At 40.4% G+C, this 24,492-nt stretch overlaps 2 protein-coding genes across 20 annotated transcripts in view; both read right to left on the bottom strand.

Moving 5' to 3' along the window:
• LOC115860714 (adenylate cyclase type 10-like) overlaps positions 1–12,604 on the bottom strand; it is a 119,852-nt gene extending 107,248 nt beyond the window's left edge. For 6 of the 7 annotated variants that reach the window (XR_009565936.1, XR_009565937.1, XR_009565938.1 and 3 more), the window contains exons 1-8: positions 12,412–12,604; positions 11,384–11,488; positions 8,801–8,839; positions 7,933–8,076; positions 3,763–3,968; positions 3,208–3,483; positions 2,409–2,600; positions 1,565–1,686 (exon numbers count right to left, since the gene is read on the bottom strand). Coding sequence is in view for 4 of the 7 variants with exons in the window: in XM_060308527.1 (XP_060164510.1) it covers positions 1,565–1,686; positions 2,409–2,600; positions 3,208–3,483; positions 3,763–3,968; positions 7,933–8,076; positions 8,801–8,839; positions 11,384–11,488; positions 12,412–12,568 (1,241 nt within the window). In the remaining 3 variants the exon portion in view is untranslated. The remainder of the gene's footprint in view (positions 1–1,564; positions 1,687–2,408; positions 2,601–3,207; positions 3,484–3,762; positions 3,969–7,932; positions 8,077–8,800; positions 8,840–11,383; positions 11,489–12,411) is intronic. The other variant, XM_060308528.1, reaches the window with a different exon arrangement.
• Positions 12,605–13,586: 982 nt separating this feature from the next.
• NFYA (nuclear transcription factor Y subunit alpha) overlaps positions 13,587–24,492 on the bottom strand; it is a 25,674-nt gene continuing 14,768 nt past the window's right edge. For 11 of the 13 annotated variants that reach the window (XM_060307611.2, XM_030870799.2, XM_060307613.1 and 8 more), the window contains 6 exons: positions 23,819–23,950; positions 23,522–23,627; positions 22,191–22,357; positions 19,686–19,859; positions 18,810–18,911; positions 13,587–16,183 (listed from right to left, as the gene is read on the bottom strand). In XM_060307611.2, the coding sequence (XP_060163594.1) occupies positions 16,130–16,183; positions 18,810–18,911; positions 19,686–19,859; positions 22,191–22,357; positions 23,522–23,627; positions 23,819–23,950 (735 nt within the window). In that variant the 3' untranslated portion in view covers positions 13,587–16,129. The remainder of the gene's footprint in view (positions 16,184–18,809; positions 18,912–19,685; positions 19,860–22,190; positions 22,358–23,521; positions 23,628–23,818; positions 23,951–24,492) is intronic. The other 2 variants (XM_030870808.2, XM_030870811.2) reach the window with 1 other exon arrangement.

Below are 24,492 nucleotides of genomic sequence, written 5' to 3'. Positions count from 1 at the left end.
AAAAAACACTGACCTGGAAACTAGCTTTTAGGATCTAACACTGTCAAACTATTTGGCTTTCCAACGTAACCTCTGGATCTTACTTTCCTTAAGTTAAGGAGGCCAAATGAGATGAACTCTTAAGATCCTATCTAGTGCCTAACATCTACTATATTCTCAACTAAAAAAGACCAAGTTATGGTCTAAGAGTCACAGAAGGCATCCTTAAAGGCACTGTAAGATAGCCTCTAATGACCAAGAAATGACTATCTTATTCAGGAGTAAGGGCTAACAGCAGGACTCTTGAAGACCAGAGGTCAAGGCAAAATTTGAAAACAGAATAGACCAGCACTGAAAGGAATGGCTTAGCCACACTCACACTGGAGATACGACTGGAAAGTAGGCTGTAGGAGTATCTGCAGATCTCACTGAGCCTGAAAGAAGTGCCACCACGTATCTTCTTTGGACTAAGAGTTTGAGTATCTATGAAGCAACTGTAGCATCTTTATTATCTATAAAATAAGGAGTTGGATCAGATAATCTCTAAGTTCCTTTTCAGTACTAATGTCCTATGAGTATGCCTCTACAATGGTATCACAATAGTAATATATGCTATCCCTTTTGGGGAATATTTGTATTTTAAAAGAGGCAGCTGTGAGGTAATGAAAATAACACAGGATTTGAGGACAGAAGTTCTGGGTTTCATTACCAGCTTTGCTACAGTATGCTACTAACTACTCTTCTGTGGTCTTAGTTTCCTCATGTGTAACAGATACAAATAACTGTTCACACTGGTAGCACATACTAAAGTATTCTAAAAATGTTAAAGCATTATGTAAATATGTGATATAATTTGTATTCATCTTGAATAAGTATGGCAAGCAAACAAATCTTTGACTCAGTGTTGACATGAGGAATGAGCATTTTTCAAATCTGTTCATGTACATGCTTTCCTCATAGCTTTCTAGTGAAAAAAGAAAAAAGGGCATTTGAAAAATTCCAACCAAATCATGTCATAGTTGCACTACAGAAAATGGAATTTTCTATAACTTCATTAGGGCTAGGCTTTTGTAGGTGGGAGGGTGGGGTGAATATGGAGGCAGGAGATCAGTTCAGTGTGAATTCCAAAAAAATCAACAGGACTGGGAAAGACCAAGAGTGAAAGCCAAGGGGAGCACTAACCAGCTGTGGTCCCTTCCTATCTAGGCAACTGTCCCACAACATCTCTTCCCACGCCTACCCTCCCCATAGACAGGCAGCCGTCTCTTCACATACAGATGTATTATGTGCATATTAATTTATATGTTTGCTTGTTGCTTGAATCTTGCTATGCGTATTCTATACTTCCCCCTCTCCCACCCCACTGGACAGAAACTTATATCCATTTCCCCTGGGTATCTAGTACATAGTTCTGTACCTAGTAATTTCTTAATATATCTTGTTTTCTGACTTCCCTCAGCATGTTCCCACCCCTACAGGCAGACTCTGGACGCCCTCAACCCCTGCTACTTGTTACTGCTTCCTACCCTGCCTGAAAAGCCCCCTGGGCCTGAGAAGCTCCTCTCTGCCCCACCTTCCTCCTCACTTGGTCTCAGCAAGATTCTCCCAGCAGAAGCTGAATATGCTGAAGGAGCTCTCCACGGCATGTGCACACTCATCTGGCTTCTTATCCCCAGGAAGGCCGAAAACACAGAGGAACATGCAGCTCTGAGATAGGTGACAAAGAAAGAAAAGGGAAACTGACCTGGGAAAGAAATATGGCTCGCCTCAACTGAACCAACTTCCCTAAATGAAGCCAGACCCCTTCCTGGCTGGTTTTCTATTAGGAATGGAGGATTCTATAAGATTCATGAAATGGACGTTCTAGGCCACATCAACATGGACATTTTAAAAAAAAAGAAAAAAATCTTGATTTAACTATTTAAAGAACTGAAATCTAAAACGTAAGAAAAATCGATGTTAAGAACTTTTCAAAAATTCAATTTCTAGTGTCTACCTTCAGCTAAGTCCATCTGCCTATATTTTGTTTACCTATAATGTCAAGTATGATACTGCTCTTTTTCAAGCTCCTAAATTACCTCAGAAGGATCTGATTATACTTACTTTACTAATAGAGCCAGAAAAACATTCTTCATGCTTTCATAAGGATTTTTCAACAAGAAGAGAATAAAAAAGATATGGAGGATAACACTCAGTTACCCTGAAAATTAAACTACCTAGAACATCCCGTTCCTTAAATATTATTACTTGAAGTTTTAATGTAACATAGCTTATTACAAAATAAGAAGCAGAGAGTCTGACTTATGCCTGTGTTATGTGAGAGATAACATAAGACGTTATAATAATAACATAAGACTATTATAATTGTCTTAAGACTATTATTCCTCACTCACCTTTAATGTTGATATGTCAAGTTCCCTTGTACTTACTGTCTCAGACATAAAGATCCGGCTCAGCTGGCCACCCCCTTTCTCTATCACTGTGGAGATGTATAAGGCAGCCTCCTGGATAAGATGACACAAATGCAACATCCATGCTGTCTTGTGGAATTCTAGGCTGACCAAAACCATAGTCACAGTACGGAATTCGGATATATACTCCATAGGTTGGCCTTCATCAATCTACAAAGACACAGTGAGTTACCTTGACTGTAACTTCAACTTTTAGTATCATGTTTAGGCATTTAAATTCTATATTCCATGGTAAATATGAGAAAATGACTTATAGATGCCAGACAAAAAACTTAAAATTCAGGTTCAAGAGGTATAGAAGATATACAACCAGTGCACTTGGAGTTAAAATCGTTTGACTTTAAACCTAATTCACTGATGAAATTTGCCAAGCTTTTATATTTCCTCTCTAAGACACAGTTTGATATGTCCAGTTCTATTAGTCATTATATCACTTACTAAGGGATTCACATGTAAACAATCAGTCAACACTTAATTACCAAGCACATACTCTATACCCTGTTTACAGTGTACTAGTTTCTAGAGGGACAAACAAACAAAAATCAAATATGGTTTCTATTTTCTAGGACTGAGAAATCTAAACTTATAGGACATGTCATCACAGTAACTGGTGCAGATGGGAAAATCTGCTGGTATTACAATGGGAAGCGGGAGATGAACTGGATCAATCAAATGGTTGTCACATTTGTACATGTACACTTGTTTACACAAACACACACACAGTCTACACACAATGACTCAAGAGCTAGGAAATAACCTTCTTCAAAAGGTTTTTCATTATGTGCTTCCGCAGGGTTTGCTCAAGTGCAGAGTCTGGATCCAACTCCAGGGCAGCTCTTAGAATGTCTGAGAGAAGGAAAGCAAACAAAATGTCTCCAGCCACGTGGAAAATTAATCTTTGAAATTTTGGGCATGGGTATAATAAAGGACAAAATAACTTACCAGCACTTGTCCGGTAATGTGGCAGGTAATCGAGGCACTTGTAAAAATGCTCATCAAAATCAAATGGGTCAATGATCCGCATATCTCTTAACTATAGAAAGGAAACTGCTCAATTCTATGCCCACCCACCAACTGGATTACCTTTGGTTCCTTAATAGAGGGGCTAAGGATGCCATCTCCCTTGTTTATCACTTATCTTTTTAGCCTTACTATTCTGCCTCGTCTGTCCTCCTGGGAGAAGATCCCTCACCTCCCTCCAAAATAAAGTTCCAGTGGTTGGTCTGGTCTGGTGTTGAGCACCACCAGAGCACTGCCCTATGCAGTAGGAAGGCCTTTTCAGGACGTTCAATGGATGTGACCAACCTCCTACCTTCACAGCTTCATCCTCCCTCATGATTTCCACTTCAAACATGTACTGCTCACAGAGCTTCCAGCAGTTCCAGGACAAGACAATCTCATTTGCCTGAGCCAACCGCTGAGCTAACTGGACACCATCTACATCACGCCCAATCACCAAGAGGTACTGTCGCTGCTCGTCTCCAACAATAACCTGGGAAATCCGACCTGCAGACAGACCTATCCAGAGAAAAGGAGACAAGTGGTGAATAGACAAACTCAGCTGGAAAACTACGCAAAGGTTGGGGTCTGGAATCCTCACACTGCTTTATGCATCACGCCGTATCTCGTTATTACCCACAGTTGCAGAAATATTAGGTGAGCTCCCCCTCAAAAAGAATACCTTGCCCCAGATTTCCTTCTGTCTTAAACACACCTAGAGACAGACATTCAGACAAGCCTGAGTTGTATGAGGGAAGAAACTCTTGGATCCTAGGCATCCAAGAGTTTTGTCTCTAAATTGCTCTTCTAATGGACAGCTAGGTCCTGATGGCAGAGACCAAATGATTATGCTCAGAAGCTGCTGCCACCATGACCACACCAGCTCTCCTCACATGTAACCAGGGCTCAGTGAGTCGACAATCAGTACTTTACCACACACGGGCTTCGCCATACCCTTTATTTCTGCCTCCTGTTTTTCTTGTCCTGGGGGATTTCTTACTGCTAATAACAGCTGAAAAATGGGTTTGCTTGCCAGGGAAGAAATTACTATAACCAGGAGAAGTATGCCCTTAGGTAAGTCACCCAATCCACACTAAAAAGAAGGGAAAAAGCAGTTTTAAAAGAATGGCAGAGACATATACTTTTGGCCAATGTGCAGCAACAGGCAGTGAATTTACTTTAATGCCTGGAACAACCAAGGAACTGGAAAAATACACGAAACAACAGAAACAACAGTTTTCAAGATATTGGACATTAGGTAATTAAGGACAGTATGCTTGAGAGATGAGAAACAAGGCAAACCCTCTGATACCCCAGCTCACCGCCTAGAGAGAGTTTCCAGTACACATCTCAGGGAGGGCGAGCCCAGGTGCAGCCCGGAGGACTCCCTGAGCTGAGGAGACAGAGGTAGGAGTCTGAGAAGGCCAAGCTAGCTAGAGCTCACAGGGCACTGTGAGTGCTGGAGAGGAGAGTGTGTAGAGAGAAAACGGCACAGAACTCCAGAGAACTGAGTCCCCCTCAGGTCTTTAAGTGCATCAGTGTGAGGAAACAACCTGAGGCTAGGGAAAGAGCCCCCGGAAAAGATTAGAGGGAACAATCTTAGTATCACACAGGGCTGGGAATAGTTCCCATTTCCACTAGCCAGAGTATTAAACTTCATACTTCACAGGACATTAGGTACAGTACTCGAAGTGGTCTGCCTCAACAATTGGGCAAAACTAGCTCTGGACTAAACACTGCTCTGGTCCTATCCAACAAAATTTGAAAGCAAAACCTATTAAGCTAACCACATCTCAGAACTAAGTTCAAGAATATTTACAGAAATATTTAAAAATCCAGCACTCAACAAGGTTAAATTCACACCTGGCACCCGCCAGAAATTACCAGGTATGCCAAGAAAAAGGAAAATATACCCACAATGAGAAGAAAAATCAATCAATCAAGCCCAATGTAGAATAACATAGACGAAAGAATTAGCAGACAGGACATTAAAAGTTATAACTATATTCCATATATTCAAGAACTAGAGAGATACTAAACAAGTAGGGACATGGAGGATATGGTATCTTCATATGGATGAAAACAACAAGGCCTGAGATGAAAAATACACTACAAAAATACACAAGAAAATATATTAGATCAAAGGCAAATTAGACTTTTCAAAATAAAAGATCTGTAATCTTTAAAACATAGCAACAGAAACCATCCGAAATGAAACACAGGGAGAAAAAAGATAGAAAAACAATGAACACAGCATCAGTGAGTCGTGGGACAATTTCAAGCAGCTTAATATGTGTGTAACTACACAGAGGAGGAGGAAGAGAGAAAAAATTATTTGAAGAAATAATGGCAGAACATTTTCTAAATTTTATAAAAACTAGAAACCTAGAGATCCAAGAATCTCAATGAGTCCCAAGTAGAAGAAAAATGAAGAAAACTGTACCAAGGTACATCACAATCCGATTACCTAAAACCAAATCAAAAAGCAGCTGGGGTGGAAGGGGAGAGACATTATATACAAAGAAACAAAAATATAGATGAAAGCAGATTTCCTGTTGGACATACTGCAGGCTAGAAGACAGCAGAACAACAGCTTTCATGTAAGAGGAAAAAATTCCTGTCAATCTAGAATTCTATACCCAGGGAAAATACCTTTCAAAACCAGAGGTGAAATAAAGGTTTTTTTCAGACACACAAAAGCTAAACTAACCCATCTCCTGCAAACCCACACTATGAGAAACGTCAAAGGAAGTTCTACAAACAGACAATAATAAATGTTGACTAGGACATGGAGAAAGTGGGACCTTTACACACTGCTGGTGGAAATGTAAAATGGTACAACCACTTTGGAAAAAAGATAAGCAATTTCTCAAAAAGTTAAACATGCATCTACCGTTATGACTCAGCCCTTTCACTCCTAGGTATTTAACCAAGAGAAATAAATGCATAAGTCTACACAAAGACTTGTATACAGATGTTCATAGCAGCCTTATTTGTAATAGCTAAAAATTGACAATAATCCTATTGTAGATCAAAAAGTGTACAAATAACCCTAGTCAGAGAACTAAGATCCCGCAAGCTGGCCAAAAAAAAAAGCAATGATAGAAAGATCTGTGGTTGCTTGGGGATGGGGAGGGGAGTAGTGGGATGGAGAGTTTATAAAGGGGCTCAGGAAACTTTAGTGAGTGTTGAATATGTTCGTTATCTTGATTGTGGCGATGGTTTCAAAAGTATATAAATATGTCTATGTACAGTATCAATTATGAATTACCTATCAATAAAACAAAAACCAGAACAAAAAAAAGATGGTAGGATAGGAGAGATGCCATATAACTCACAATATGATTCTTCACTTCTGTTCCTCAAAATACAAATGAATAGCTAGAGCCAACTTTTGCCCTAACTTCAGAAACCCCTTGAGGTTTCTGGACTCCTGTGAAGCAGTTTTTCGTATAGAGCTTCGCCTTCAATCCTGACCCTGTTGAAACTATGGCCTCTGTGTACAGCTTTTAAATTTCTATGGCATTATATTTTTGATAATGTAATACAGTAACATAATTAAAAAACCAAACTATATAAAGGATATACATTGAAAAGTCTTGATTCCACCTATATACCTATCTACACTATTTTCCCCCAACAGGTAACTTTTATTAGTTTCTTACATATCTTTCCAGTGTTTCTTTATACAAATATAAACAAATAAGAAAAATTCTTATTTTTCCTCCTTACTCAAAAGGTAGCATACTAAACACAGTGCTCTGCATCTTGGTTTTTCTCATCTATATTTTGGAGATATTGCTATATCAAAACAACTTTTTGTAAAGTGGCAGAGAATCTCATTGGGTAGACCTATTATTGTTTATTTAACCAGTCTCCTACAGATAATTTTCAACCTTTTATCACAATCTATATTGCAATCAATAGTCTTATACATATGATATTTTATAAATACTCAGGTATACCTATAGGATAAACGTTGGGGTTGAAGGATAAATGTTGATTGCTGGGTTGAAGAAAAAATGCATTTGTAATCTTGGTAGAGATTACTGAATCACCCTCCAGGGAAGTTGTACCACTGTTGACTCCCACCAGCACTGTGTGAGAAGGCTTATTCCTCACAACCTTATCAACAGTGTGTTCAGCATCTGAATTTTTCCATAGCTCTAGGTAAGAAATGATCTCAATTGGTACTTTCAATTGGCATTTTTCTTATTATGAAGTTGACCAGTTTTTCCCAAGTTACAAGGGATGATTTCTTTGTTTATGTGTTATTTATTCATGTTCTTTGCTCACTTTTCTGTTAGAATGTTAGTCTTTTCTTGATTTCTAGGTGTTTTTTCTATGTTAGGAAAATTCACCTGTTGTCTATGTGATATAAGTTACAAATATTTTTTTCCAGGTTGTCATTTATCTTTTGAATTGTTTATACTGTTTTGTTTTGTTTTGTTTTCCAACTGATCACTCTTTTGGTAGCTAATACCTATCTTTAGCTGCAGGTCCTGGCCTTCTCTGGTATGGTAGATCCCAAATTTCTCCTGTATCTCCAGACTGCATTTTGCCACCAGGGTAATGATGTCACTCAGTTGATCCTGTTCCACTGTCCAGAGTGCCAGGAGCACATTCCCTGTAGAGACACAAGATAGGCTGACAGAGATCAAACATCTGGATTCACTTGCCAGAGCAAAGCCCCCAATAATGCAGAAGATATCATGCAAGGTGTCAGACAAGGTTTCTTGGCCCTATACATCATACTAGGTTACAATACGGCCTTAGATCCTTAAAACTATTCAGCATATAAAAACATGACTAAGTAGAAGCTGAAATGTTCCTAAAACCTAGGGCTATTTTTGGTACTCTTCTCTCCATCAGTATACTAACAGATCTAAGAGGTTCACGAAGTGTAGGTTTACATTCAAGTTGAATTTTAAGATTTTAAGTGGTTTGTTTAAGTTTAAATGAAAAGACAGGCCAACTCTATGGCATATAGCTGTTAAGAATCCTAAGAGTTTTCCAGATAGGAAACAAGCTAGACTTCTTCCCTACTTAGCTTCTGCTATTAATGACCAAGTTTCTCATTAGTTTTCTCATGAATGCTTTATAGGCACTTATTTTCCTGTCATTCAATGTGAACAAAATGTAAAGTACGTGGGAGCTTAATATGGACAAGGCTTTTCCATTAGACTGGGAGATCATGTGAGGCAGAGACTGTGTCTTCCTCATCTTTGTTTCCCCAGGGCCCAGCACATACTAAATAATCAAACAATGCTGAATAAACAAACATGCCAAATTCCACCTATAGGCTTCCTTGCTTACAGTGCTTTAAATATTCAGGAAAAAAAGAAAAATACCTGTGATATTTAGGATATCCCCTCCAAAACAGAGCACATCTGAAATCAAGTAAGGGAGAGAGAGGAAAATGAGTCGAAATCAGAGACATGCCAGATCGTGGCAGAATAATATATGATGAAAAGAATGGCCTACAGAGTTTTTCCTCATATCTTTTCTGGTCAATTTATTCACTCCAAGGCTTAGACTCCTTCTTCCTTTCCCCTAGCTTCTCCTCAAATCTGTCTGTTCCTTTATCCATCTTCTCTAAAATGGAAGAGAAGTCCTCCTGTTATCTTCAAAGCCATCCCCCTATTGGTGCTCTGCATCTTAGTCCCTCTCACCCTCCCAAGAACTTCACTCCTTTCCTTATCTTCTCTCTACTCCATCATTCCCATTAATATCTTTTTTTTAAAAAAAGAAAACAAAACACATCAAAATTAACCCACCTAGTCTTGACTCTGCCTTCTTCTCTAGTTACTAGCTCAATTTTTGTTACATTCCCAGCAAAACAATTCTCAAAAGAGCTGGCGATATACAAGTTTCTCCTCCTATCAAATTCATGCTTATTTTTTTTCCTCTACCATTCTCTTCTCAGTTTATTCCAATCTGACTTCCATTTCCACCACTTCACTAAAATGATCAAAATCAACACAGCATTCATTTTGCTAAATTCAGTGTTTTTCAGACATCACTATTTTTGACACTTTTCATTTTCAACCCAGCTAGAAAGGCCCTCTTCTTCTAGAGACACTATCTCGCCTTTGGCTTCAGGAATACCACAGAATCCTACCTGACTGGCTGCTTTATAGTCTCTTTTGTAGGTTCTTTCTTCCTAATCTTCCCCTGGAGTTCCTCAGTCTTAGGTTCTTTTTCTTCATTTACACTCTCTCCACGTGGACTCAATCAGTTCTTTAAGTAACCTCTTTATGCCATCAATTCACTTTTCATCTCTAACAGATCTATTCTCTAAGCTCCAGGCTCAATCATACCCACTAACTTCATTTCTCCAGTTGACTGACTTATTAACATCTTAAACTCAATATACTTAAAACAGAACCCTTGATTTTCTCTCAAAGCCATCTTTCCCATCTTGATAAGTGACATCACCATAAATTCAGTATGAAAGGCAAAAAACTTGAGGGTCCCTTTCCTCACCACTTCCCACTGAAATCCAACACATTAGAAAATCCTGTCTGCTGAACTGCAAAATATATTTCAAATCAATTCATCTCTATATAGCTCCCTTCATAGCATGTATCTAGACCAATGGTTTCAACTTTTACTGCACACTGAAATCACCTATGAAACTTTAAACATCCTTATTCCTGGGGGAAACCCAAGACATTCTGATTTAACTGGGGTGAAGCCTAGACCTCAGGATTTTTAAAAGCTTCCTGAGTGGTTATCTAATGTCCTGCCAAGGTTGAGAATCACTAACCTAGATGAAATTTCCATCATCTCTCCACAGCTGCTCCAAATGCCTCTTCCAGCTTTCATTCTTACCACCTACCCTCCATCAGATCACAATAATACAATCTCCATGAGGGCAGACACTGTGTCTTTCTTATTTTTCCATGTATTTCTAGTACCCAGCAACTCCTGGTGTTATCATACACATGATTATGTATCATACACACATGATACATAATTTCTATTTCTTTCATCTAAACTTGATCAATTGAAAGACTTTTTATTTTTAAATTAAAAAAAAAGTTTTGGCAGTGCCGTTTGGCTTACAGGATCTTAGTTTGAACCCTGGCCCAGGGATTAAACCCCGGCCCCGGCATTGGAAGCGCAGAGTCCTAACCACAGGAACGTCAGGGAATTCCCAAAATATTTTTTATACTTGTTCCTCAGGGGTAAGGGGTGAGTCACATAGCCACTTTATGTGGCTAAAGAAGATGCCACAAAGTAATCATTCTGGTGAATCTCAGAATGATGGACATAACTCAACAGGATACTGTCAGTACATGAAGGGAATGTTATATTAGTACTAAAGGGTATAGGGCCAGAGTAATTTCTGTTAGGTAGACCTAACTAGACTGAAAACTCCTCGAAGAATGGGTTTTTGCACTCCCTGCACCTATTACACTGTTATGTCACAGAGTAGGTACTCAAAACATGTTTACTGTACAAATGAAAAGGTTTTCTTTTTCCTCCTCAGATTAGGCAAATATCCACAGCTTAGTATTGATACATGGCAGAAAATAAAACTCAGTCCTACTTCACAGGATCAAAATGCAGTAATACAATGGGAAGGTGTTCTGTAAATTATATCTGATATACACACGAGGCACATTATATTACTGTTAGAAGACACAACCTGAGGAATACTTTATTTTGAAATAAAACACAAACATGCAAAGTAAAAATCAGCATTTTCCCCCTTTCTGAACACCGAGTCAACAGGATGTGCGACTGCGTAGAATGGCAGATACAGGCAAAGATCTAGCTCGTCAGAGGCAACCTGAAGAAATAAAGGATGAGTGACACTAAAGGGATGTCACTTTAGTATGTTTTAAAGTGCCCCCGAGCCCCCTTCTGCTACAAACCCTCAAGAGCCCATCACCACACCTCCTTGCTCCCCTACAACGGTCACTCACGCTCCACGATGTCACTAATGTAATAACTGAAGATGTGGGCCAATGTGTCCATGTCACGTTCCGACTTGCAGCTCAGGCTGAACCTGTCCATTAATGCTGTAAACCCTGACCAACAAAGAAAAAATTACTATGTTAGCTGCAAATCCTAAACTTTTAGGCTCTATTCCCTCCACACATCAGGCCAGTGGAACAGAAGCAGATCTCTTCAAGATGAGTAATTTCATTATCCTTTAACGTGGTGTTACTTAGCAAGTACTCAGGGCCAGGCTGGCTGCTGCTGCCTCTGGGAGTCCAGAGGGCTACCTTCCCCATGTTTCTAGAAGCTGCAGATGGTGAAGATTCACCCACAAGTGCCCTTTTCATTGGAATCCAGCTACTACTGCTTTCCCATCATACTCTCTTAAGGCTCCCTGGCCAAGGGAACCTGTAGGGTTCCCCTCTCCCCACCCACGTGAGGGATAGAGAAACCACTGACAAGGAGAATGGATGAAAGCTTTGTGGAGAACTCATATGGTGAGCTCCTCCGAGGACAGGCACCCGAATCACTCATCTTCATATCCGTGACACATAAACTCCACAAATACCTGTTAAAGGAACGACTCTCAAAGTAGCTGCTAGGTCTCAACTCCTAGAACAATGGCGGGCACCTACTTATGGGCCCAAAGAAGGAAATAACTAAGCAAAATCATTGGATGAAGCAGAATGCTTATTGGAAAATGCTCGGGACTGGGGAAAAACTTGGGTCCAAAGCCTGACATATGGCCCCGAAAAAGCCCTTTCCCCTTTCTGAGTCTCAATTTCATCATCGCTGAAGTGAACTCCAGGGCTACGACAGGTCGTCCGAAAAGGCGTCCTCCTGCTCGGAAAATGACCCTCAGGTTCCGGCGGCGGCGGCGAAAGTGCAATGAAACCGTGCCTTTAGCTCGCCCCGGGGCCAGGCCCGTAACCGCCGCGGACTCTACCAGCTGTGGCCCAACGGCCGCCCCTCCGGCAGGTCGGGAGAGCGACGCACCTCCCCTCGCCCTCACCCGTCACGTGGACGCCAAGGAGGACGCCCTGGGCCGTGGCAAGCTCGTGTTCCGATCCCCGGGGCTTTCTGAAGACCAGCAGGTCTGGAAGCAGCGCCGCCAGCCGGGCCTCTACTGGCCACAGAGGCGGCGTCGCCACCCCCTTAACCGTCGCCATAGCGGCGACGGCAGCGGCGAAATTTTTCGCCGAACGACCTGTAACAGCGTTTCTTCGCGTAGTAGCCAATCCGCAACGACGGCCCTGACGGGTCTCTCCCGCCAACCAATCAGTGCGGGCTTCCTTGGGGCCCCGCCCACCTGTTTTCAAAGCTTTTGCGCTTGCTCTGGATTCCGGGGGCGGAGGGGCGGAAGGAGGGCAGGGCGGCGCGTTCGAAGGAGCAAAGCCTGACGTTTTAAAATCTCTTTCAAACGTGAAGCTGCTTTTACGATAAAACTGATTACCTGGGATAAATATTAATAGGGTGGTCTTTTCCTCGTATTATTTTCTAAGGACAAGTTCTATTGGCATCTGACTAAAGCAAACTCAGGATGGTTTTTAAATTTAACACTGTTAGACTAAGGCCGTTTAACACAGGAAGTCTTTTTCCTTGTTAGGGAACTTATTCCACTTCTGTTGTCTGCCAGGACAGGTCATTTGGTCTCACGGGAGTACTCCCCCTGCGCGCTTTTTCTCACACTTCGTGTGGTAATGGCCCATTTGAGGCTGCCGGTCTGTGGCTCAGATTGGTGAACACAAAGCAATAAAAGGACGAGCGTGTTGTGGATTTTTAACAATCAGAAATGCATCTATGTTTTTCTGCATAAATAAATCTAAAAATTACATCTTTACTATTCTTAGTTCTACAATATATCATATAACAATGCTGTTTGGTTGGTAACTGAAGGGCTAATTTTACTCATGGAATTAATTCATCGTGTTTTCATGAACACTTACAGTGGGAAGACCAAATGTATGATCAGTCCACAGGCGACAGAAAATATTTCCTCAGTAGGGTGGGAGGGCCGAAAGGGAAGGAAAAGAGATCAAGGGGAGACACAGCTGAAAGGCTGGACACTCTCAAATTTGACACTGTCCAGAGCTTACATGTGTGTTTACAGAGTTCACAATATCAGCATTATAAACACAACCCAGAACCCAGGGGATGTAGACTCCTCAAAATTCAAGACACTTTTAAAGCATTTTATAAATTTATTTTAAAAAATAACAATTGAAATGACATCAATGATCAATCACCTGTGCTCCCCCTACAGCTGAAGGAAAAAACCTTCTGTATAGTTGAGTCCCAAAGGAAAATCAAGACATTATTATCAGGCACCCATTAGCCAGAAAAATGCTGTTGGTCCAGTGGTATATACACTGACATGTTCAATGTACCAGTGCAATTAAAATATATATTTACAATTATCCTGCGGAAAAAAGCACTCAAGAAGTGAACTATGCATTAAACCAGTTATTCACTCATCCATTCACTCTTTTTGCATCTATGAAGCCATCACTAGTCACAAGGACAAATGAATAAAAGAACTTCTAGTAACAAAAGAATCCAAATCTCACCCCCACTTTGTGGGTTATTATGTGCTAAAATGACCACAATAAAAGGGCCATGAGCTACCTGAAATGGCAATGACAAAATGACAACTGAAGCATTTCAAATAAAACCAAACTCAAACTCGTGAAAACAAAAATCCGCAACAATATGAGGTTGGTATTACTATGTACAAACTTACAGACACAAATAAATAGCATTTTAGAACTGTTGTTGGCTTAAGTACTAGAAATTAGGTCTGAGGAATTTCTTTCTGAACTCTGCATCTTGAAGGTTCCTAAACAAACCAAAGGATATAAACTCTTCATTGTTTTTAGTAATCTATCATCTGAAGAACTTGAGGCTTACTGAATAAAGTTAACACCTGAAACTCACATAAAGAGCCAGAAGTTTCTAGTGAGCCCACAGGTCAACCCTGCCTAACATCCGCAAGCCAGGACAGACGACTAGATTCAAGGGACTAGGGAGATACTTCACTTCCTGCTTTCTTTGCATAGCTCTGTACCTCTATTTTGTACCACTACAGTGATTTCCCTTTGTGATGTTTTCTTTAGAGGGTTTAATTTCTTTTCCTTCTTAATACAGCTAGAGTGAAATCAAAGAAAGAGCCAATCTCTACTCTTGGTATTTAAATCAAACCCAAATGTTCTTCAAAAGGATTGTTTTCCTTCTTTGTTTCCAAGAAAACAGCAACTCTTCTGAAATATCATCTTAGTTCTCCCAGGGTTCCACGTTTAGAAAAGAAACAGATTACTGAGGCACAATCCACTCTGGGAGTTGTGGTCCTGTTCCTGACCCTGCAGGAATCTCTATTTCCAGTCCGCAGTTTATCCCCAGAACATGGATGCAACGTGAAAACCTTTCCGCACAATGCCTACGGAGAAAAGGGGAAACAAACGGAAACTGGCACCAAAGAATCAGCTGCCATGGGAAGAATGAGAATGTTCGCTCTCCAGGGCCAGCACAAAGCGCAGGAGTGAAGCCAACATACATCTCAAGCTCTAGTAGGCAAACCTGGACTATGTCCAGGATAGCTTGATTGAACAGTGCTTTCCAGAAATTGTCAAGGACCAAATCTCAGACTTTTCCCTTTCCGTGCTTGTTAAAAGGTTATAGTATAAATGTAAATTATTCTCTTCATCTTAATGATCCATCCCAGGTATCCATCCACTGGTGAATCGTGCTATGACAACATCAGAGTATACATACTACCCTTTGTCCTTCTGGACTGAAACAAACATGAACCTTTCTATTCCCCAAATGCTGTCACAAAGCCTGTGATTGAAAATCTCTAGTTCTGCTCTGTTAAGGAGTTACTACAAATGTCCTCAGCACTTCGGCACAGAAGTTCTATAATTTTGTTCTCTACTTAGGAAAGGCAGTGTCAAGGCCCAGCACACTCTAAGTTGTCTTAAAAGTAACCTCAGCAAGAACTACAGTCCATATGACCTGTCGACAGACAAGCAGACCACAACTTGTCAAAGCTAAGAGATTCAGCTATATTTTTAGTGCTTGAGTCTTTTATCAGTCTATCCCCAGAGTTAGCTTCTTCTTGGCTGGAGTCCAAAAATACCAACCTATCATCTGGGTAGAAGGGATTCTTATTATTACCACAGATTAGATGCATGTATCTCAGAGAATTTATTGTTTCCATATCATGAGATGAAGCTTCCTTGCCTGGAAACCATCTCTGAATACAAAGTGTCCATTAGTCAGCCTGAGATCCCCCATCAGAGGGATGGGTGCTGTTTGGAATCCATGGGAAGGAGTGGGCTGCAGCTTCCCTGACTGCAGTTTAGGTTGAGAAGGTCGTTCTCCTCTGCTGAGATGGCTGGCTCGCATCACCAGTCAACATTAAGTGCTAGGTGTGGTACTGCTGGGCTGGCATGGGTCCCCTGCATCATCCCAATCCATGAAATGTCAATGTCACCAACAGTCTGAAATAAGTCCTGACTGAAAGGGTGAGTCAAAGGCTTGCAACTTCAATTTGCCAGACATCCTTGCAATTATAATACTAAGCCACTTATTAAAAACTAAGTGGTTTCTGTCCTGTAGAAAAGGGCAGAATGTAATCGTCAGTGTCCCATTGGAAGAGGTGATCAGTTTCCTTGGAACAGTGGGAAACAGTGCGAGGAACATGACCTTGATCAGTTCCATCACATGGCCTGGGGTTAGGACACTCGGATGATCTGTGTCATAGCCTCTTCATCTGCTTGATTTGGATCCTACAAAGAAAGCATAACAATTAAAGTCCTTTGCAAAAGAACTGGGAACTCATGGCTCTCACTACTTATCACCAAGGGAAATACACAAACTAAGGAAACCAAAGGCTTGTGATGTATCTAAGTCTGCACACACGGATTGAAACGCAGCTCCATTAGCAAAGAAGAGACAATACATCTTATTCTTAAAAAGATTCAAGTCTGACCTGGAATTCCATTAATAAACACTCCAGAGTTGAGAGTATCTCTCTTTTCTAAGCACCTATGCTGTGCTCTATGCTTAAGGATTAAGGGTCCTTAGGCGGCTAAGAAAAAGACCCAGAGAAACCAAGTCATGTTGTATATTTTCTGATCATCATATTTAAATACTGAGCACTTAGCAGGGCTGGAGAGGACGCTGGAATTTATTTACTTTAATGCACTCATTTTGTAGATAAACCTGAAGCCTGGATGGGTGAAGTGATTTGCCTGGACTAGAGTCACAAAGTTAGTGAGGAGCCCAGCAAGAACTAACTCCCAAATCTCTTGACTCCGATTTAATCTTCTTTCCATTAAACTCTGCCTACTGCCTGCCTTTTACAAAACACCTGCAGTGTTCAGACAAGGAACAGCCCTTGGGAGTTCCCTGGCGGTCCAGTGGCTAGGATCTGGCGCTTTCACTGCCATGGCCTGGGTTCAATCCCTGGTCGGGGAACTAAGATCCTGTAAGCCGTGCAGTGTGGCAAAAAAAGGGGGGAGGGGATCAGTCCTTGGAAGCTGTTTGCAACACTCCACAATAACCACCTTCAGTTCCTCCACACCAACACTCTGAAGCCTCAACTGGTGTGATCCAAGAAAAAGCTGAAACATTTCTGGAGGTGGTAGGACCAGAGGCTGGGTCTTGATCAGTGAGCATGAACAATAACCAGCCTCTACTGAGCTCTCGCCATGCGCTAAGCACTGTGCTAAACAGGTGCCTAATGTGACTTACTGCATGAAATCCCAACATTCCTATAAAGTATCAACAGCATCCCACTTTAATGGTGAAGAAAGTGAGGCTAAGTAACTTACAGAAATAGTTTGAGATCTGCTGCAGAAAGCAATGAGCAACTAGCATGCATCCTTGAGCACGGGACTGACATGATTAAGAAAGCACCATCTTATAAAGACAGATTTGACAGTAGTGCAGGTGGGATGTGATGGGTATACAGAATAAAGCATCAGTAAATGGGAGGAACGCATTAATTCAACAAACATTCACTGAGTGCTTGTTCTTAAGTGGGCATCATGCTAAGTACAATCGAGAACAACAATCCTCGACTTTCTACACAGCTTACAGTCTAGTGAAGGAGACAACTACTGCACGATCACACAAATAAAACAATATGATTATTATCAATATTGCACTCAAAAGAAAAGGAAGATGTGAGAAAATAATGGGGTAGAAGAGACCTCTGGATATGGCCTCTCAGATTTAAATCAAGACCTAAAAGAAGGAGATAGCCAAGCAAAAGGATGGCGTGAAAAGCTTTACAGACCAGCTACTATTTTGAAGTCAAAGGTTCCTGAACACTATAGCAAGAGCATAAAGACCAAGCAGCAGGAGGAAATAAAGCCAGAAGTGGGCAGGAGCGAGGTCATGCAGGGTCTTGTTGGCCATGGTAAGAACTCTGTATTTTAGTCTAAGTGCAAATGGAAAAGGGTGGGAGTAGAAGGGATTTAAGCAGGATGGTGAGGTGATATGATACACGTTTAGAAAGATCACACTAAGATGTGGAGAGTGAACTAGAGGGGCACAAGAGGGGAAGAAGGGAGACGAGGCAGCTGCTGTAACTGAAGCAAAGAAGAGCAGGTTAGACCAGCCTGACAGCAGTTACGAGGGAACAAAGTAAGCTGATTCAGAGTATATTTTAGAGTTAAAACCAAGAGGACTTCAAGAATTGGACAACTGTAGCTTTAATAACTGGGTGAATGGACATGTCACTTGTTGAGATGAGTGTTTGGTTTAGTCATAAAAAAATAAAATAAAAACCAACAGTTCTATTTTGGACACACTGACTAGAAATGCCAATAAGATATAATCAGTGAAATTAGATGTAAGAACCAGTATGGTTACAGACTAAGTTCTGGAATTACACTGCCTAGGTATGAATTTCAGTTGCACCATTTTATTAAATATTTTACCTTAGGCAAATGACTTAACCCCTCTAAACCTCAGATTCAAATGTAAAATGGAAACTATAATTCTTACCTCATGGGGCTTGAGCTTGTTGTAAAGATTCAATGAAAAAATGCTTACAAAAGAAAAGTGCTTAACATAATGGCTGGCACATAGCAGTTAAGTGTTAGCTGCTGCTGCTGCTGCTACTACTACACTAAGAAACAAACCTGTTCTTTGAAAATCAAGAAAAGTGAGAATTTCAAGAAGGAATTAATAGTAATAACTGGCAAAGACTGGAAGGAAAAAAGGCCACTGATTAAAGACCTTAGTTCTTTTAAGGTGAAAAGGGCTCTAAGACACACAATGTTGCATCTAGTTTAGAGACTGATTAGTACCTAGTTTGAAAATATCAGGAGGACAATGCGAAGGCTTCCACCCAAGAAAATACAAGGCAGTAAAGACAAGAATAAATGGTATAAATCTTCTTACCTGCATATGGGGACTATCTTTTTCCTTTGGAGAGAAAAATCGTCCACCTTCACCACGCTTCCGTGCCATGGCATGACGGTGCCGAGACTCATGCAGGTATTTCTAAAATAAGAAAAATAGAACTACTAGCTGAAACTAGCATAGCTGTCTAATGCTCAAAAGTTTAGGACAGCTGTGATCAAAGCCACCGGGGGCAATTATGACCTTGTATTATGGAGAAATCTTTGGAGAAAACATAAACAGCAGCTAACCATATCTAACTATCATAAGAATGTAAATGCCAAAAGAGTAATAACTAAATAAAGATTCCCCAAAGGTATGAGAGAGATCACTACCTACCTCCCAATATACATCCTCTCTTTCACTTTAATAACAAACCAAATTTTAGTTGGCTGCTCAGTAAAAAGACTGCATTTCCTATACTTATTTGCAGTTAGGTGTGGCCATGTAATTAAATTTTGGCTAGTGAGATGTATGGAACTTCTTGAATGTTTCCTTGAAAGAATGCCTTTCTTATTCCCTTTGCTCCGAGGCTAGAGCCCAGTCATCTTGGACCATGGACAGCATACTAAGAATATCAGGACAGTAAGAAAGGAGGAGAATGGGTCTTGAGGACTGGAAATGTGCTACCACAGCCCAAGACAATTTATCTCTGGACTTCTTTTACGTAAGATAAAAAAACCACCCTATTTATGTCATATTTTTTAAATATTGCAGTTGCAGCTCCATATAGCAATAATAAATGCTTTTACAAAAGGTAACAGCTATCTAACTTCAATGTTTGGAAGGTACTCAAGGAAACAAACTACATAAAAGTAATTTCAAAAGTAGAACCCTGCCGTTCTCATCCTGTATCCTTCCCAATGTTATACATACCCTTCTTTCCTTTGGAATTTTCCCTTCTGCCTCTAATTTAGCCCGGGCTTGCCTCCTCTTAAGTATACGGTGGTACTGTTTGGCATTCACATAGAGAGGCTCTTCTTCAAGCATCTCTGCCCCAGGGAGAGGGATTCTCTGGATAGCAGGCACAGAGCCAGCACCAGGTACCATCTGTGTGAAAAGAAAATCAGAGCTTATTAACTAGTGACATGAAGTATGGACATGGGAGACAGTTTATTGGTCCCTGTTAGTTTTCTTCTGAATGCTACAAAAAGCAGCTTTTATAGGACACTTAGTTAAATGCAGATTCTTGGAGAACATTTACACCAAAGGCCTGCATTTTATTTTTTTTAACGTCTTTATTGGAGTAAAACTGCTTTATAATGGTGTTAGTTTCTGCTTTATAACAAAGTGAATCAGCTATACATATACATATATCCCCATATCTCTTCCCTCTTGTGTCTCCCTCCCACCCTCCCTATCCCACCCCTCTAGGTGGTCACAAAGCACCGAGCTGATCTCCCTGTGCTATGCAGCTGCTTCCCACTGGCTATCGGTTTACATTTGGTAGTGTATGTATGTACATGCCACTCTCTCACTTCGTCTCAGCTTACCCTTCCCCCTCCCCACGTCCGGAAGTCCATTCTCTAGTAGGTCTGCATCTTTATTCCCGTCCTGCCCCTAGGTTCATGACCTTTTTTTTTTAGATTCCATATATATGTGTTAACATATGGTATTTTTTTTAACATCTTTATTGGAGTATAATTGCTTTACAATGGTGTGTTAGTTTCTGCTTTATAACAAAGTGAATCAGTTATACATATACATGTTCCCCTATCTCTTCCCTCTTGCGTCTCCCTCCCTCCCACCCATCTAGGTGGTCACAAACCACCTTTTACGTTTGGTAGTGTATATATGTCCGTGCCACTCTCTCACTTTGTCACAGCTTACCCTTCCCCCTTCCCACATCCTCAAGTCCATGCTCTAGTAGGTCTGTGTCTTTATTCCTGTCTTACCCCTAGGTTCTTCATGACCTTTTTCTTTCTCTCTTAGATTCCATATATATGTGTTAGCATACGGTATTTGTTTCTCTCTTTCTGACTTACTTCACTCTGTATGACAGACTCTAGGTCCATCCACCTCACTACAAATAACTCAATTTCGTTTCCTTTTATGGCTGAGTAATATTCCATTGTATATATGTGCTACATCTTCTTTATCCATTCATCTGTTCATGGACAGTTAGGTTGCTTCCATGTCCTAGCTATTATAAATAGAGCTGCAATCAACATTGTGGTACATGACTCTTTTTTGAATTATGGTTTTCTCAGGGTATATGCCCAGTAGTGGGACTGCTGGGTGGTATGGTAGTTCTATTTTTAGTTTTTTAAGGAACCTCCATACTATTCTCCATAGTGGCTGTACCAATTTACATTCCCACCAATAGTGCAAGAGGGTTCCCTTTTCTCCCCATCCAGCATTTATTGTTTGTAGATTTTTTGATGATGAAGGCCTACATTTTCAACAAACATTCCAGATGATTCTGTAATAGGGGCCAAGGAGCCATACTGGGAAATGACACAACCATGTCCAAATTTTTGTCCACACAACTGCTCCATTTTCTAGGAATGTCTGCTGCCATCTAATGGTCATGAATGGTAATCATATGGCAATAAAAGAGCACAAGGAAAACACAAAGGAACATAGGTTCAGATTGACCAAGTGCTACTAAATGCTTTTAGTTATATAAATAATTTTAATTAAATTGTTAACTTACTATATAATTCAACCCATATTTTCCTAAACAAACAAAAACAAAACACTACTAAATGTATGAGGAAACAAGTAACGGGCTCCCGTGCCCCACTACCTTCCCAACTATAACAACTTTGAATGGTTGTATTGTTTTTTCTGGTAGTTCCTCTACTTCTGTGCAGGTTTCTACTACTCATTCTTAATTTATCCATTTTAGGTACTGTATACTGGCACCCTATTTTGACATATATGAGGATTTAGCTTTCACTCACACCACCCAACTCTCCTTCCCTATCTTCCCAATATATCTACATCACAGTTTTTGGTTTCTCTATTGATTACAATCTTTCTAATTTTGAACTTACTTCTTGTTTTACCCACTCTGGGCAATATACTTTCCAATTCCCGAAGATCAGTAGTTTGTATCGCCCTTCATTATTTGAATTATGAATAAGATTACAGAAAAGCAAATACATCTGTTTATCTTCTGCTATATCTCTAGCACCTAGAATAGTCTCTGGCACATAGTAGGTGCCCAGAATGAATTATGGTTTGTTGTAATGTTTATTGTAAAAGTATATCTCTGTAAGTGTCTTAAGGGATTAACTGCAATCCCAAGAGGTCAGCATTATAAACAAGCTTTATGAGAGATATCAAATTGCAAGTTGAAGAAATTTTCAAAGACAAAGATACATGGAAAAACAAATTACAGGTGAGAACAGTGAAATGAAAAATCAATTTTCTTACCATGACCATCCCTCCTGAGTTGACCACATTGCCTGCCACTGGTAGTGTCACAGTGACAGTCCCTTGCCCACTGCTGGTTGTGTTGGTATTGGCTCCGGTCTGGACAATCTGTGCTCCTGCCAAACTGGCTGCAGGGATGGTGATCATGCCTGAAACAGGGACTGTAACTTTAAGAAAATAAAACATAAAACAAACAAAAAACAGGTACACAGAAAGGAGGGAACACAGTTAGTCCCTCTTCTATGTGGCACACACTTATGCACCCTGGAAAAACATACTCAATAGCACAAGGGGAAAAGAAGCTCTCCTCCATCCTCTCCCTGGTTTGCTGTATATAATCCAAGTAATCACAATCTTAGAAATTCTATCAACTATCTGGGTTCCAGTTCTGAATAAAACTACCCTTGAAGTGGGTAATTCACTGGGTATTCCAATAATAGTTTTCAATGGGTGACCAGAAAGTCTGGAGGCTTCCCTTTCTATGGGCCAGTATGACTCCAGCTATATCAACCGTTCTTATATATATGAATAACCTGCTTCAGGATGAAGATTTTTATAAACTTTTAATTTGTCTACCCTAAATTGACAATGAGTCAAACAGCTGCAGGACTAAAACTTCCAATTAAACCAGGTACTCCAAGCCCCCAAGCTATCAACAGCAGCACTTGAGAATTTGTTCATCATTCTCTGAGCTCCTGCCAATTCAGGCCCGAGTCATGGGAGAGCACGCTTACTGCACTCACTGGATCTTGTATACTGCCAAATTTTAATCACAGGTCAAACCTTTAGTCATAGAATACAGACCTCTAATAAGGGCTATGCACTGTGTTTATTTGGTCACATGCATGTCTCACTCACTAGACTAGAGGGTCTTTGAGAAGAAAACTACTTCAGTAATGTGCTACATATACACAGTGGGCATATAAGTCTTCTTGGAATAAATTAATAATGAAGAGTGGCCCAGAAAAAAAAAAAAGCAGCAATAGCAATAAATGCCAACTTGACTTATGATGTATGTCTCTACCACTAAAGAAACGCCATATTTCTAATCTTCTATTTAGAAAACATTTCTCCGCAGAAAGAATAAAAAGCTTATATAATCCGTAGGGTCCTAGTGGTTGTCTTTAACAACCACTGTAGTTCTACAAATGGAATCAACATTGGTCGCATATTGGTGACAAGGAACTAACAATCAACGGAGACTTAGAGGAAATTTTGTTGTTTTTCAAAAATATGTCGTATAGAGGTTGCCACAAAATTTCGAAAGCAGTCATTTGCTCAGGATAAGAAGGATGCCCCCAAAGTGCCACAGAAATGACGGGCACACGTACCTTGCTGGAGAATGGTGCCATCTGCGTTAACTGGCTGATAGACGATGGTCTGCCCCTCGGCAGTCTGTGCCACTTGCTGCCCCTGGACAGCAATCTGCTGTTGCGTCTGTAGGAAATAAATAATGCCACAGTTGAACGCATTCCGAAGACACCACAAGGAAAAGGACTATGTAGTCCTTTTTAAGAAAAAGAAATTTTTCTTCCCCATTTCTACTACATGTGAAATATCTGACTCAGTTGTCTAACCCTCCCAAAGCAGCTGTGCTCCTGTGTTGACACAGTGGACAGTGGAATTACCTGCGTCTGGCCAGCAGTGACGGCTGTCTGGGGCTGCTGGATGATGATCTGCTGGGTCTGGCCCTGCTGGCCCTGTACCTGCACAGCCTGCCCACCCTGGATCTGGATCTGTCCAGGTGGGACCAACTGTATCTGCGGAACAGAACATAAAAGATTAGTGTCCTGCTGACACTGGCCTCCTATGGTTCTGGAGTGTTAGTTACCCAAATTCCTCTAGAAGGCAGGGAATGCCCTAAAGAGGAAAAAAAAGAAGTCCTGTTTTGCTCTATTATGAATTAGAGATAACTTGTTTTCCATTTATGAAACAATGGGGGAATTTTGAACACTGTCTAGGTACTGGATGATATTAAGGAATCAACGTCAGTTTTTAAAACGATGATAGGCTGGCATGTGTATATATTTTTAAAAGCATGTTCATTTAAAAATATACCCTAAATATACCTAACATACCATATTTTTAATAGATGAAATGGTACTACATATATTCAAAATAACCCTTGAGTAGGGGAATACAGATGAAAATGGATTTACTTAAACATAATACTAGTTTGTGTGTTAAAATGGGTGATGAGGATTCACCATACCATTCTCTTTGTTTTTGTCTGTTTGAAGTTTTTTATAATAACATATTGAAAAAAAATTAAGTAATTCCTAATTTTTCCAACTGGGATTTT

This window comes from Globicephala melas, chromosome 11 (assembly GCF_963455315.2).
Source record: "Globicephala melas chromosome 11, mGloMel1.2, whole genome shotgun sequence".
In the NCBI taxonomy this organism is placed as follows: domain Eukaryota; kingdom Metazoa; phylum Chordata; class Mammalia; order Artiodactyla; family Delphinidae; genus Globicephala; species Globicephala melas.
This window is presented reverse-complemented; position numbering and strand designations above follow the sequence as displayed.